Raw genomic sequence first — 15,785 nt, forward strand, 5'->3', positions numbered from 1 at the left:
TCTGTGAGATTGATATATAAATAACTAACTATATTTTTGCAAGGGATTTACCCTGGAAAAATATCTTTCCCTTGGTTAAAATATCTGGGGCAAACCACCAGAATGTGCTCCACTGTTTCCATGAACCATTGAGGAAAAGATATTTCATATATTCTCTTTCCTATGAAGCTGAGGAGCAGAAATCCATAAGTTTTCCTATGAAGACTCTGGAGCAGATATTGAAAAATATGCTTTTCCTATGGAACACTAAGGATCACAAATTAATAAATTTTTTTTCCTATGAAAAGCACTAAGCAATAGAAATTCTTTTAGCAAGTTTGGAATAAAGCTAAATGCCGATGTCAGCAGAGAGCAGCAAAGCTCTCTTGGGTTTGGAGCCTGTTCACTGTCCATATCAATTTTTCAACTGGAGAATTATAGAAGGAGAGCAATTACGATCTCGACACTCTCACCAGCATAATATTTCACAAAAAGGTCTTATCATCCACTTTACATATCAACAATATTATCAAAATCTGTTACATTTGAGTGATAAAACTCCAAAATTTCCAATTCCTGAATGGACATGGAAATATACCTAGTTGCATACGCAACTAAAAACAACACTCGATGAACTCCCAAATCTTGTTCCCCACAGTAGTGTCCAGTAATTCACATTATGAAGCAATGGTATGACTTTATGGACTGCTATAGCAACCTTGATGACCTGCAAAGCAGCTCAACTGCTAGGAGGTCGGGTAGGATGCTATCATTTGAGTAGTACCTTTCTCTTCCGAAGTTGGAGCACATAATTCAACAGCCCTCTCTCTTACACCAAGATTCAGAACCTAAGGTTAAGCCCACAGGCGTACAGAGTTAATCCTTGGGTGGTATTGAGGATTTTGATCCTCTACAAAGATAATATTCTAGACTTTACAAATAGCTTGGGGTCTTACTGGTCTTATTCAAATGTATTAATTTCACATTGGGGACTTTTTCACATTCGTATCTTTCAACTTGAGATATTAAAACAAACAAACTTGTAGTCATTTGTTTCCTCTTAACACAAAAGTGAATGGTCTAATACCAATGCTTCTACTTTTAGCATAATATCTACAAACATCACTACTATTACTGTATCTATGTTAAACAGTTTAACACCAGTCACATCAAGATGACCCCAGGTCTAGTCTGAAAGATCTGTTTACCAACTGAAAGAGAAAGCTGGGAGTTTACTAGTAAAGCTAAAGAAGTTGGACAACTAAGTGGGGAAAAGACCAAAGAATCTAGCAGAATGGACAATAGGAATATAGCAATAACTTTCATATCTACTTATTAGTCACCCACTCTCCTCTCTAAAACTTAAGCTATCGTAATCTTAAGTGGACAAGGAAATACCTAGTCAAAATATACGTCAGAGCAAAACTACACTTGCTACATTAAGTCCTACCTGTTGTTTCCATAAAAGTTTCCACTACTGTAATTCTTAAAAAGCAACGGTTTATACATTATGGAATTGCTATAGCAACCTTGATGACCTGCAAAGCAGCTCTACTGCTTGGAGGTCTGTTAGGATGCAAAGTAACACTTCAAACTCAGTGGATTTCTGTAGTACTTATAAGTGACATTACTCTGATCATGTTTAGACTGATCTCTTGAACTGAATGTTTAGTACAAGCTAGTTTTAAATGAGAATTATGTGAAACTTTTGTTGGCTGTAAAATATTTACAAAATATTAAGAGTGCAGGTCATAATTTAGGATCAGTGTTCATGTACTTTGTTCCTCTTCAGAAAGCCAGACCCAAAACCTCCGCCCATTGAAGTGCTACCATAATATTCTTTTCCACAATTTGAAGCATAAACAATCAACTGGCCTTATATGTTGACAGAGTCATAACCAGTTTTAGCAAAGAATCAACCATTCTCTTCAACCTTGTTTTCCTGTATCATTGTAAATAGGACTTTAAGGACACCCCGGGAGGGATTTCTGGACATCAACCCAAAATAATCTGTTCAACTGACAAAAACCTGGAATGCATTCAAGAAGTTGGACAGCTAAGTAGGAAGATCCCCAAGGGAACAGATGAAAAGCAAGAAGGAAATCAACGTAGCTGGGGTCGAGGAAATGAGGAAATAGGGACATAGCTATAGTAATTCTTCACTTGTATCATTTGTAACTCATTCCATTCTGTAATAAGCTATCATATTCCGAATCAATAGAGAAATACCAAGTCAAAATACACGTCAGCGCAAATCTACACTTCTACTCATTATACTGTTTTTCCATAGAAGTTTCCACTAGTACTGTAATTCATTCGAAGCAATGGTACAAACCCATCTACTGAAAACTGCCCTAGCCAAACTTTGATGACCTGCATAACACTTCTAATGCTAGGGAGGTCGGTTAGGATGCAGAAAGGAACTCCTCAACCCAGTAGATCTTTTGTACTTGAAGCTACATTAGTTATGATTATCTTTTTCCCTAACCATTTTAAATGCGATGCAATTTTATAAATCTCTTGCACTGAATGCTGAGTATAAAGTAGAGGTTGGTTCAGGTTAGGAACTATCTGGAATTGCTGTAAGATTAAGAATATCTAGGGAATATATTTAAGCTCGGGCTACAATAAAGGGTTTAAGTTATTTAACAGAGTTATCAGAAAGCCTAAGCCCACAAAATATCTACTAAGGTGTTCACTGTTTGAGCATAAAAAAAAATTCACCTGGCCCTGTGTTTGTTGACAGATTCGGAACATAGGTTACTGGTAATGCAGGTATCAAGCTCACAGCACTCCTGAGATAATATAAAGATTTTGATTCTCCTGCGAAGAACACACGTATAGGAAAATACATTCCACGATTGTTTAAAAATGACAAATTTTCAATCAATTTGTATTTTTCATACTAACAAACCTGAGGGGTCTTAACATTAGGATAATACTAGCGCCAAGCTGGAAACTGGTAGAATTATAATTAACTTGTAGATCCAGGGACTATTGGCATCTGTACCAGTCACGGGGTATTGTAGTTCCCAGAATGCCCCTGGTGTCCCGTGACCAATGCTCTATGCTTATTCACATGCATTAATCCACTTACTGTCTCCTTCATGTCGTTGACAAATGGCAAACAATGCCTTTGGACATAAGATATTAAAAATATGCACTCTTGCAGTTGTTTGTTTGTAATTCAAAATTCTGTCCGCTACCTGTTTCATAAAAAAACCAGCATTCACGTCATTCCTATCGAGTCCCATTATAAGTCAACATATACAAAAAGCCACTCATTAAGATGTAACTGGTGTCTCCATAGCATTTTCCACAAAATTCCCAAAGAAGAAAATGGTACATACATATGGAATTGCTCTAGCAACCTTGATGACCTGCAAAGCAGTTCTACTGCTAGGAGGTCGGTTAGACTGCAAAGTAACACTTCAACCTCGGTGGATTTCTGTAGTACTTAAAAGTGACGTTGCTCTGATCATTTCTAGATTGATCTCTCAATAGAAAGTTTAGTACAAGCTGTTTTAAATGAGAAAGTGAAACTGCTGTTAGCTTAAGATATATAGGAAATATATTCAAGCTAATGCTACAATAGAGGGTTTAAATTATTTAACAGACTTATCAGACAGCCTAAACCTGCATAACTATCTACTCAGGTGCTCCTGTTAGAGCATAAAAATTCACGAGTTTAAAGATTTTGATTCTCCTGCGAAGAACACACGTATGGAATAAAATCCTTGTGATGAAAATACATTGAATGATTATTAAAAACTGCAATGCTCTACGCTTATTCAAACGTATTAATCCACTCACTGCTCCTTCATGTATGTTGACAAATGGCAAACAATGCCTTTAGACTTCAGATACTAATATATGGATCTTGCAGTAGTTTGTTCCTTCTTAATTAAAAATTCTTAATGCTACCTGTTTTACAAGAATCGGCATTCATTGTCATTCCTACTACTAATGGCCCATTATAAAAGTCAACATATACAACAGCACAACGCCACACTCAGTTAAATGATCTAACTGTGTCTCCACAGTTTTTTCCACTAATTCCTAAAGAAGAAATGGTACAAACCTATGGAATTGCTCTAGCAACCTTGATGACCTGCAAAGCAGATCAACTGCTGGGAGGTCGGTTAGGATGCAATAAATATTCCCATCTGTAAACTGGCCTTTTCATTTACCCTTCTGGCTTCTAGTTTACCTCTCTACATGACATTCATCCTTATACAGATTCATGTATACAAAATTGTACATTTGAGATAATTAATTTACTTCAAAACTAACTTTTTCAACTGCATATATAAATGAACTGCTGAATTAGCATTTTTATTTAAGGAATATATTGCGTTTTCTGACATGAGAAATAATAAACACGTAAGTATTCCTACTTCAATGGGATGAATGAATCCATACAGATATCTGCCTAAACATGACCACGAACTTTACCTTAACCTCTTATAATCCTTTATAATAAAGGCCATTGACATTTTTTAAGATAACCCCAAAGTATATTATTAAAACTCTAATAAATGTGCACACTAAACACATCACACCAACTTAGTAGTTAGTTTTAAAAGCACTTAAAACACTCACATAAATCTTTGCAACCTTTGTCACCAAAGAACCCAAGAACTTCCTCCCAAAAAAAAGAAGAAATATCTTGTTGTACCCCTGGTACTTCCTCTTGCATCACTGGATTATCTCTACAGCCAGTTCTGCTGTAGAGGTCAGTACTGGATGCAGATAATTTAAAGTCTGAGAGAGACGGAATACTTAATATGAGCAGCACCTAAACTTACCAGGTACCTTGTATCTGTCCCTTCTGATACAGAACATCCTCGACTTAACGGCATTTTTCCGTGCCTTTCATGGTGCTAATGGCAAGAACAGGCATAAAGTTAACAGCACTTTAACTTGATGCAACATTAAGGTTGTGGCGCCGTGAGTGCTGTTAAAGACCATTACCGACAAAAAACAGACTTACAGCACAGTACTAAAAAGGATCCCACGCTGTAAGTCGAGGACGCATTGTAACGAACTCTTTTGCTATATTCAAGTGTACTTTGCACTTCATTCCACTCAAGATATCTATCTACAACATGTATTGGGTATTATAAGGGATTCTAAGCAAATACCATCATAACAACAATAAGAGATAAATTAAGTTTGATATGTTGAAGTCTGATTACAGCACTTCCATTCAAAATACTTGACAGTACTTTTCTACCTTCTAACGACGTTGTAAATAACTGCATTTACATTCTTATAACCGACAAGGGGTTTTAAAACCTTAGTACATATCCTTCTCCAGGAGACTATAAGAAAGCTTGCTAGATCTGCTGCAAATTCAGGCAGTGGAGAATGGCAATAAACACAGCTGTCTTACCGCCTAAGAAATAAAATATGAGAATGATACATACTGAAGAGTTATCGACATTTTTGTCGCCTAGTTAAACTATTCCATAACAATCCTGTTCGTGCGCCTTGTATGTGATTTGTACAATTGCATTAACAATTTCAATTACACAATTACAAATGTTGGAGCTTTTGTCCAATGCTGAAAGTTAGTTTGACCAATCTTACTGTCCTTAATGCAAGTGAAAACCTTAGGTCTTAACCATAATATATTTCAGGTTACCCATGGCAAAATCTGGGTTTCTGGTGCAACAATCAAGCTTTCTTGGTTACTATCATGCAAATATAACTGCTTCATAAAACAACACAGCAAAATCAAACAAATACAATCAGCAATGCATACTGGTCATAATGCTCAGGTGGAAGCCTCCGACTTAAAAAAAGAAAAAATTTGTTTCTAACGGAGCAAAATCCCTCAGCCTGGTATGGGGTACAACCTTTGATAAATAACAAGCCAACATTTATTTATTTCCCAAATCCCCACCTTTCACACCACTCTTCAAGAGAATTGCACACTTCTATCAGCTGGGTTTTTCTGAGCAACAGATGAGTTGAAGACCCAAACCAACTTGGATGAGTGGAATTGAAGACAAAAGGAATGACATGCAGAGCACAATTCACAAATGCCAATTGTGTTGTAGGAGCTGATAATCAACCTACAGTCCCCAACTTCCCAACTCTGTTCTAGATAGATTTTTATGGCTACCCTACCCAACCAAGAGCTACTAAAAACAGTTTTGTCTCCTGTACAGCTCCAAAGCTTTGGGCGATACTAAATATCCAACCTATAGTATTCATTCAACACTTACAAGAAACTTCATAACCCTAAAACCATTGAGTTCTTCCTGGAAATTCCCTAAAATGTCATGATGCTGGGAGATACAATGGTAATTGAGCAATTTTGCAATATTTATTAATGTTGGATCGCTAAGTTCTCTGCAAAACCGTATTAATGAATACTTTTTCACAAAATTGGACATGGCTAGCCAGGGCGGGCCTCCTGCGGAGCAGGAAGTGTTCTCTATAAAAATACAATGCTAAAACAATTTTACTTATCAAATTGCACATACCCCAATATAACATTAAATCCATTTACAATGTTTTGGTAAGAATAATAATATTTTTATAGTAATAACTACATATCTAAATTTACTGTCAACCAACCCTGGGCAAGCTGGCCTCTTGCATGAGTTTACAAAATTAACAACCTTGGCTTTGAAACAGGGGATGGCATGACTACCCACAGGGTCATGAATAGTGCCTCAACTCTCTCTTACCAGTGTTTTCAACAGCAGTAGAACAATTCGTGGCTAAATCAAAAGTATGAACCATTGGCAGTAAATATACCATAGTGTGAGAGAGAATAATGGACAACAACAACCTCTCAGTATACTCACCAATCTGTGAGGGAGTCAGACCCTTCTTAGCCAATTTGACAATCTGCTCTTCTACATCTTCCTTAGTCAGTTTCAGCCAGTTGGGCACGGAACGGCGGTATGGCAGCGCAGACTGGGAAATACCCTTTCTGGAATATCCAAGGGTTAATTAACACTTTTCTATGAAGAACATATTTTCTACAAGCATTTTAATTTATCTATGAGGGTAAATGACCGAAAAGGCGACATAGCGGCCACCTTCCAGAAAACGCACTTGAATTCGTTGCCATGAGCATCAGTCAAGAGTTATGGCCCATCCAGGCAGCACAGAGAGACCTCCCCCCTCGAAGTAAGCATTTTCTCCTAAATTACGAAATGAAGGCATCATTCCAGCGCTTTTTTCCGGAAGGGGCCGTGTTCCAAAAAGTTGGCTGCTGTGTCGCCACTTGGTCATTACCCTATCTACATACAGTGTGGTTATAGGGTAACAAAAATACTGAATGGCCAGCCTCTAAAAAGTAGCACGACCACCTTCCCGAAAAAAAAAAAGCACTTTAATACGTTCTGTAACCCAGAACAGACATTAGCCAAGAGCCAATGTCCGTCAAAGCAACACCTCGAGACCTCTACTTTCCTCTCGAAGTAAATTTTCTCCCATATCACAATTTAATGCTCCAATTTTTAGGAAGGTTGTCGCGCTATGGTAGAGGGTAAAAAACCGCATGGTACAGGGTGGACCATGTACGATCAATGTGTACAACCCAAGAAAAGTACATTATAACGCGTCCTACACCAGAGTAGAGGTCTTTAGCTCCGTTTCTCACCAACAACAAGTCGCGTCTGATGCCCATCTCCGATGTCAGGACGCGTTATAATGTACTTTTTTTGGGGTTGTACACATTGAATCGTACATGGTCCACCCCGCGTACCATGCGGTTTTTTACCCTATTGCATACTAATTTTCTTAAATAATTCCTAAAGTTTGCCACAGCTACCATTACTGGCCGGAGATTCCTCACTGATTTTTGTGGGTGCAAGATTGGCTGCTGCTATTGCAACAAAGTCCTATTACCCTAGTTGACAGATAGGGTAAATGCAAAAAACGTGTGGTACCACATAGCATCCACCCTCTCGGAATGCGGCCATTTCCAGAGAAAGCGCTTAAATTATACCTTTATTTTGTAATTTAGGAGGAAAAAAAGGAATTTTGTTGAAAAATTATTTTTTCCTTACAAACCTAGGTTGCCAAACAAAAGGATATCCGCAGGAAAACGTGCCGACTACAGCATACAAAGAGCCTCAGGTCTAGAATAGATGTCAGTGGGTCTGGGGTAACTGCGTTGGGTGAGCCGGGTCAGCTTGGGCAAGGTCGCGTTGATGCCATTCTTTTTGCGGTAAGCCGTCAAGTCAACACTCTCTAACTCTACTTCCGTGACCGACTTGAGATAGGTAAAAAACCGCATGGTACAGGGGTGGACCATGTACGATCAATGTGTCAACCCCCAAGAAAAGTACATTATAACGCGTCCTGAACCGGAGTAGAGGTCTTTAGCTCCGTTTCTCACAAACAACGAAGGTCGCGTCTGATGCCCATCTCCGATGTCAGGATGCATTATAATGTTACTTTCCTTGGGGTTGTACACAATGATCGTACATGGTCCACCCCTGTACCATGCGGTTTTTTACCCTAATCAACGCATGACCGGCCGATTGTGAGTGCCATTGCTTTGAGCCCTTAAGTATAGACTAAAAGGTTACTCGCTTCAATAGGGGTCTCTGTGTTCTGCCTGGATGGGGGGGGGGGGGTGGCCAGCGTTCCGGGAGGAGGGGGGGTGGCCGTTACGTCGCCGCGCAGTCTACCCTACTGAACAAACCATAATTTCCATAGTTTGATGGATACCATTACAATGCCAAATGGTGTTGGTAAAGTAATAAAACAAAGAATTCCGCCACTTTATTTACGAACGTCCTAACTATGGACTCGATTTCGATTGGCCGATCTTAAGACGATACGAACGCTTACATTGTCCTCTAGGAATGGGAAATGATTCCAAAAATACAGGTTTGCTCCGTCTGCATGAGAATTTGACATATATGGCCCAGTTAACCCTACCTAAAATGGATAATTTATCATTTATATTAAAAGATTTTTGGGTGCCATGACACCCAATACGGTGTCTGGGAGAGACCTAACGAACTTAACCTAAAATAAAGCTATTTTAAAGCTTCTACTCTTAAAACAAACCTAAATAAACCTTAAATAAACCTCTGATTCATATTCCTTTATGTTAACAAGCAGAGAATTAAAAATGGTTTAAACAGATGTAAAAATGATCGATAAAATATCGGCCGAAAGAGACCTCCCTTAGTCAACCCACACGTGGGGTTACGTCGATCCATTATTTGCCATTTCTGCCGAAATAACCGACAAGCCTCTAATTTTACATCAGATAGACAGATAATACAATTAAGTATTCTCACTTAAGGAAATTCCTTACCCTCTACTGTGCATACGACCCATTTTGAAGAAATGCTGATAAACTCAGACGGCCGAAGTGTAAACACACCAGTCAGGCCACTACGGAAAGGACGAGACGCAGTGGTGCCAACTCCCGTTATATGATAGCAATGTTAGAAAGACACTTTTGCTATGGATTCCCAGTCAATTTGCATTTAAAAATCGTATTAGATATGGTTAGATATATCTCACGATGCTTAATTTTAAAATTTACTGTTTTCAATCATTATTATATACTGAAAATAGTCCCATTTAAGAGCGTAGTTTTGGTCCCGTAGTCGAAGCAGCGTGGCGTAGCGTAAGCGCTTTCCGCTAAAGAAAGCAATGTCATGTCGTTATTTTGAATATTATCTATGTTAAATCACCTTCAATGATATAAACATCTCATGATAAAGATTAGTATATAGTTGTTATTTTATCGGGTAGTCTATTTTACATGAAAATATTCTCAGTTTCCTTTTAACGTAAAAGATAGAATTTTGATGCTTCATAATACGTATTTTCAGGATCTGGCAAAAATGGCGGCTTCGCCAAGACTGGATTTGGTATATTCTAGACCGAACGTCTACTCAACATATCCTTAATATTTAAGTGTCTGTCTCACGAGATAAGAAGCTATGGAGCGGATTCAAAATTTATTATTCATTAAATCCTAATTAAATGAGTACAATATGAAAGAAGGTGATAAATCAACTCGGGATGAGGTGTGAGGCATATTCTCACTTGAGCATATTCTTCATCGTTTAGAAACCTTAAAAGCGATAAGGTTTAAGCGCTAGGAAGAGGTATAAAACTACTCAAAAAAAAAAAGAATGGCTGAACATATATGCAGGTGAAAAGAACAGACTGACGACAAATATGAAACAAAAAAGCAATGTCATAAGGGGCATAGGAGAACTAAAAAACAATACACATTCCACAATATGCTTAAAGCAACTGCCCTAAGATCTTTCCTTATTCTATCAACTCTTTACTACAACCAGTTTTTAAGTGCACATAAATAGCTTTCTTTATAACATCTTCATACTTGTATTCTTCATATTCTTTTTCAATAGATTTATTGTCATATTGACAATTATTGTAGTACTCTGTGGTAACAAACATATGCCATATTAGTAGAGGTTTAGAATGGAATTGTCTAAATGGCACAGTTTCATTTCCAAATATTATGTGGGAGATTACAATGGAGTCCTCTAATGTGAGAATTATCGTATTATGTCTAGAAATTTTCAGCTACAAAACTGTTGATAGACTCAGCTCAAAGATTACATCTCATGTTCAGTCAATCAATTTCCTCTCCAAGTAGTGAGGTGTAGTATCACCTATTTATGCCTTCCACCTTCTTCTCGTGGAGTTATCTGCTGAGATTATGTGTATATTTATCCTTTTTACTGTTGCTACGAACCCACTCATAAGGTTTACATGCGTCTAGAGAACTCTATTGTCTTGTTTCGAGCTCCTATAACTGCTTATTGTTAAATCTACTTAGTCTTAGTACTAAAGCAAATTACGAGTTGCTTTTCCATTGTTTACAAATCTTATCAACGATCCCCACTTCTGCCCAGTTTCTTAAAATGGTCTTTATAATATTCTAAGGGAATATGGGCAACAGATAGTACTCTCAAAACTTTTATTAGTCTACTGAAGTGGTAACACTGTTCAGTGCTACTAGCAAATTGTTGCTTGTAGAGGGACATCGACACAGATCACGATTCCTAGAATAATATCAGCCACCATCTAAACCAAAAATAGTATATCAACAAAAACGAGCCAAAGGCATCAATTATTCGAAACAAAATATGGTTAAAGTAAGGAGAGATCCACCACAGACAATTATACTTACGGGCTGCTATAGTTAATTATTTCTTGATCTCTTCTGTTACTTCTTTCAAAACACCGAAATCTTCTCGGGAAACAAATTTTAAACCAATGGCCCCTTTCGTGGGTTGTTCCATATGAATAGAATTCGTCTTTTAGATAATTAATAATAATAAAACTATTCTTGTTACCAGCATCAATGACTGAACCAGCTTTTGCTGAAAGTATATCTTTATAATATACTAAGAATAGTATCCTTGTATATCCTTATGTTAGACAAAAGTGGATGTCCCCATAGATGAAATACATGAGTCCATGTCATATTCAGACCTATCCACCCTACACGATCGATCCCCCCCCCCCCCCTACACACACACAAATAGAATTGACGCGTAAATCAAACCAAAACTCGAAAAAACACAGTCTTGACACCAGGATGTACCATTTCTCCATTGATAACATGCGTGTTCCACAGCCATCCATTACCGCGTCCTTACGAGTGGAATAAGTTATGACATTGTGACTTGGGCTTCCTACACTGTATTGATTTGGTCACACCTGGTGGTAGGTATGTGTACGTATGTGTGTACGTATGTAGTATAAACCTGCTTTGCCTGCAGACACGCGAGCTGGCCATCTGGGTGACTTTGGTACTGTCCTTTTGTCTACCTGTCAAATTTGTTGCTAGTGACTGGTATATGTCTGTTTATGTATGTATGTACGTGTATACATATATGATATGTTATTTACAAACGCATTTACATCATAATCTTGCAATAAGTGTAATTCCTGAGTATCTTGTAATGCCAAGTGTCTTCGTATGACTTCTGGTGACAAGATTAATCTCAACTTATTTCCTTCCAAGTGTAGTCTCCCCCACTTTACTGTTAAGTATCCTTGTCTTAACTCCTCAAGTAGATGAAACCTTATACACTTATAGATTCTCTGGCCTATGTTACTTATATACTTAATTCTGGAAGCGTTTTAAAACATTGTAAGTACTGAGGATGTCCTCTCATTCTCATATTCTATAAGTTTTGATTGTCGTAACATTATTATTATTATTATTATTATTATTTATTATTATTATTATTATTATTATTATTATTATTATTATTATTATTATTATTATTATTGAAAGATATTGCTGCATCAGCTGCATTCAACTTGTAAATATCTTCTCTATTTTTCTAACAATAGCTTTCTCTCTGCTACTACAACTGGCGAGTATTGCGCGATATTACTCATAACAACTTTAAGCAATATCCCCGAAATTGACTCCTCCTGATGAGTAATATCGGCGCAATACTCGCCAGTTGTAGTAGCAGAGAGAAAGCTATTGTTAGAAAAATAGAGAAGACTATTTACAAGTTGAATGCAGCTGATGCACCAATATCTTTCAATAAAGAAAAACTGTTGAAAGAGGGTCTCTTCCAAATATATTATTATTATTATTATTATTATTATTATTATTATTATTATTATTATTATTATTATTATTATTATTATTATTATTATTATTATTATTATTATTAATACTTAGGAAGCAGACCCTTTCTCAAGCATACTTTTTAAAGTAATGGCTACTTCAGCAGCGTTACACTTGTAGAAATTCTTCTCTATTTTCTGAACAGCCGCTATTCGGAAAATGAGAAGAATCTCTACAAGTGTAACGCTGCTGAAGTAGCCATTACTTTTAAATAAAAGTATATTATTATTATTATTATTATTATTTTTTTTTTTTTTTTTTTTTTTTTTTTTTTTTTGCTCTATCACAGTCCTCCAATTCGACTGGGTGGTATTTATAGTGTGGGGTTCCGGGTTGCATCCTGCTCCTTAGGAGTCCATCACTTTCTTATGTGCGCCGTTTCTAGGATCACACTCTTCTGCATGAGTCCTGGAGCTACTTCAGCCTCTAGTTTTTCTAGATTCCTTTTCAGGGATCTTGGGATCGTGCCTAGTGCTCCTATGATTTTATTGGGTACGATTTCCACTGGCATATCCCATATCCTTCTTTATTTCTATTTTCAGATCTTGATACTTATCCATTTTTTCCCTCTCTTTCTCTTCAACTCTGGTGTCCATGGTATTGCGACATCAATGAGTGATACTTTCTTCTTGACTTTGTCAATCAACGTCACGTCTGGTCTGTTTGCCACGTATCACCCTATCCGTTCTGATACCATAGTCCCAGAGGATCTTTGCCTGATCGTTTTCGATCACTCCTTCAGGTTTGGTGCTCGTACCACTTATTCTGCAAGGCAGCTGATGTTTCTTGCACAGGCTCCAGTGGAGGGCTTTTGCCACTGAATCATGCCTCTTTTTGTACTGGTTCTGTGCAAGTGCCGGGCATTCACTTGCTATGTGGTTTATGGTTTCATTTTTTTTTTCATATTGCACTTCCTACATATGGGAGAGATGTTATTTCCGTCTATCGTTCTTTTGAACATACCTGGTTCTTAGGGCCTGATCTTGTGCCGCTGTTATCATTCCTTCTGTTTCCTTCTTTAGCTCTCCCCTCTGTAGCCATTGCAATTGTCATCGCTGGCTAGTTCTTTAGTCTGTCTCATGTATTGTCCGTGCATTGGTTTGTTGTGCCAGTCCTCGTTCTGTCTGTCTTTCTCCTGTCTCTGTATATTTCTGGGTCTTCGTCTACTTTTATTAGTCCTTCTTCCATGCACTCTTTAGCCACTCGTCTTCACTGGTTTTCAGATATTGCCCCAGTGCTCTGTTTTCGATGTTGACGCAGTCCTCTATACTTAGTAGTCCTCTCCCTCCTTCCTTTCGTTTATGTACAGTCTGTCCGTAATTTGCTCTTGGGTGTAGTGCTTTGTGTATTGTCATATGTTTCCTGGTTTTCTGATCTATGATTATTATTATTATTATTATTATTATTATTATTATTATTATTGTTATTATTATTATTATAAAAAGGATACCGATGGTGTTCTTACTTGTTTTTATGACCAAAATAGTTGAGGTGCGTCAATATTACAAAGCGTTCTTTGGTCATTTACAATATATATATATATATATATATATATATATATATATATATATATATATATATATATATCTATATATATATATTGATGGGATATGAAGTTAACCAAACTCATTACAAAATCCTGCCGAGAGAACACCCTGAATTACTGACAGAATAAACTAAATAAATAAAAAAAAAATAAACAAAACACCAAACACCTTATCCACCCCACCGGAAGTTGCGCAGGTGTAACCATGACGTCAGCACTATATTTGAAATTAATTACCTGTGAGGTAATGAGGAATTCTTTTGATAAACACAGTAACTCGATATCGATTTCATGTGAGTTTGGTGAGTGTCTATTTAGATAGTTTGGTAGTTTTGGCTTAAGACACTCTTAGATATTTAGGATAGAATTCGTACGTGATTTTGCCTTCAGTCCAAAGTCACAGTCAGTGTTTATGAATATTTTATAGGCTCGTATTACGTAGCCAAGGGGGCGTGGCTCATGGTTGGTTGCCATGTTGTGATTTTGTTTGCATGGTTTTTTTTACACAAAGTTGCATGTGATAATTTTGAGGTATTTTTTGTCAGGGGGGGAACTTCTCTCTCTCTCTCTCTCTCTCTCTCTCTCTCTTGTAACAAAGGTAATAATAGCAATAAATATTAAAAATAGCATAATACAATGAGATGCAATAGGATAGATTGTCTTAATTTTACGAACCGATATCACTGCACCCAACCGTGATTGGTGGAAGATCCTGTCTCAACCAATCACAGAGCAGCATGAAAATCTTCTTAGGACATCGGCTGTAGGAATTTACCGTCAGCTCAAAAAAAAAAAAAAAAAAAAAAAAAGACAAGACATGATATTTGTTACAGATCAAATAATGTGGTGTTTACGAACTTCAGAATTAAGGAACCCTCTACTTTCTTATGTGTTCTAGAGGGAGGTATGTGTTACCAGGGGGAAAAATTCTAGAAATGAGAATTCTAGAAGGTAGAATACCTCCCCTGAGGATTCCATGTCGAGTTAGATTAATAATAATAATAAGCAATCCTGGATAGACCATTCTATTAATGCAAAGCTTAGGACATCTTGTATGTAGAATAGATCTTGAATTCTATTTTCACTTACATTTTATCTATATTTTTGGAGAGTGTAGCCAGAATAACCTTATATAATAATCTGCTTCAGGAATTCTCTCAGGGCAGATTATCCCTCCAGTGGTCTTCTATAAGGGGTATTCTATTAAACAGAATAATCCATCAGTGGTCTTCTATAAGAGGTATTCTATTGAATAGAATGGAATTCAGTGGTCTTCTATGTGGTGAATGTAATTCTTCAAATTACTTCTCTAAATTCTTGCCAGTAAAATTATACATCTAGTTCTCTAGCGACAGTAGAATAAGAGAGAGAGGTAGAGAGAGAGAGAGAGAGAGAGAGAGAGAGAGAGAGAGGTCGTTTCTTATGTGCACACCTGACGATCGTTTACCATCGCTTGCTTCGGTACCACCCGCCCCTCCCTTAGGGGAAACCAATGTACCCCTGGGGGGTAGCCAAGGCTTAGAGGAGTCATTCCCTCCCCCCAAACTCTCTCTTCACTCTCGTCTCTCCAAATTCTATGATAGTTCCACTTTTTTTTTATATGCGAAGGTCCCTTCAGGAGTGAGTCTACCCTCT

At 37.3% G+C, this 15,785-nt stretch overlaps 3 protein-coding genes and 1 pseudogene across 11 annotated transcripts in view; all 4 read right to left on the reverse strand.

Moving 5' to 3' along the window:
- Positions 1–9,353, reverse strand: part of LOC135205073 (small ribosomal subunit protein uS15-like) — a 28,439-nt gene extending 19,086 nt beyond the window's left edge. Inside the window, exons 1-2 of the mRNA XM_064235360.1 lie at positions 9,278–9,353; positions 6,801–6,928 (exon numbers count right to left, since the gene is read on the reverse strand). Of these exons, the coding sequence (XP_064091430.1) occupies positions 6,801–6,928; positions 9,278–9,300 (151 nt within the window). The 5' untranslated portion in view covers positions 9,301–9,353. The remainder of the gene's footprint in view (positions 1–6,800; positions 6,929–9,277) is intronic.
- LOC135205071 (histone deacetylase 6-like) overlaps positions 1–15,785 on the reverse strand; it is a 167,190-nt gene that overhangs the window by 64,527 nt on the left and 86,878 nt on the right. The window lies entirely within an intron of this gene.
- Positions 10,252–15,785, reverse strand: part of LOC135204972 (histone deacetylase 6-like) — a 23,405-nt gene continuing 17,871 nt past the window's right edge. The window contains 1 exon segment of the mRNA XM_064235203.1: positions 10,252–10,385. Within this exon segment, the coding sequence (XP_064091273.1) occupies positions 10,252–10,385 (134 nt within the window).
- LOC135204973 (histone deacetylase 6-like) overlaps positions 10,252–15,785 on the reverse strand; it is a 19,686-nt pseudogene continuing 14,152 nt past the window's right edge.

Source organism: Macrobrachium nipponense, chromosome 48 (genome assembly GCF_015104395.2).
Source record: "Macrobrachium nipponense isolate FS-2020 chromosome 48, ASM1510439v2, whole genome shotgun sequence".
In the NCBI taxonomy this organism is placed as follows: domain Eukaryota; kingdom Metazoa; phylum Arthropoda; class Malacostraca; order Decapoda; family Palaemonidae; genus Macrobrachium; species Macrobrachium nipponense.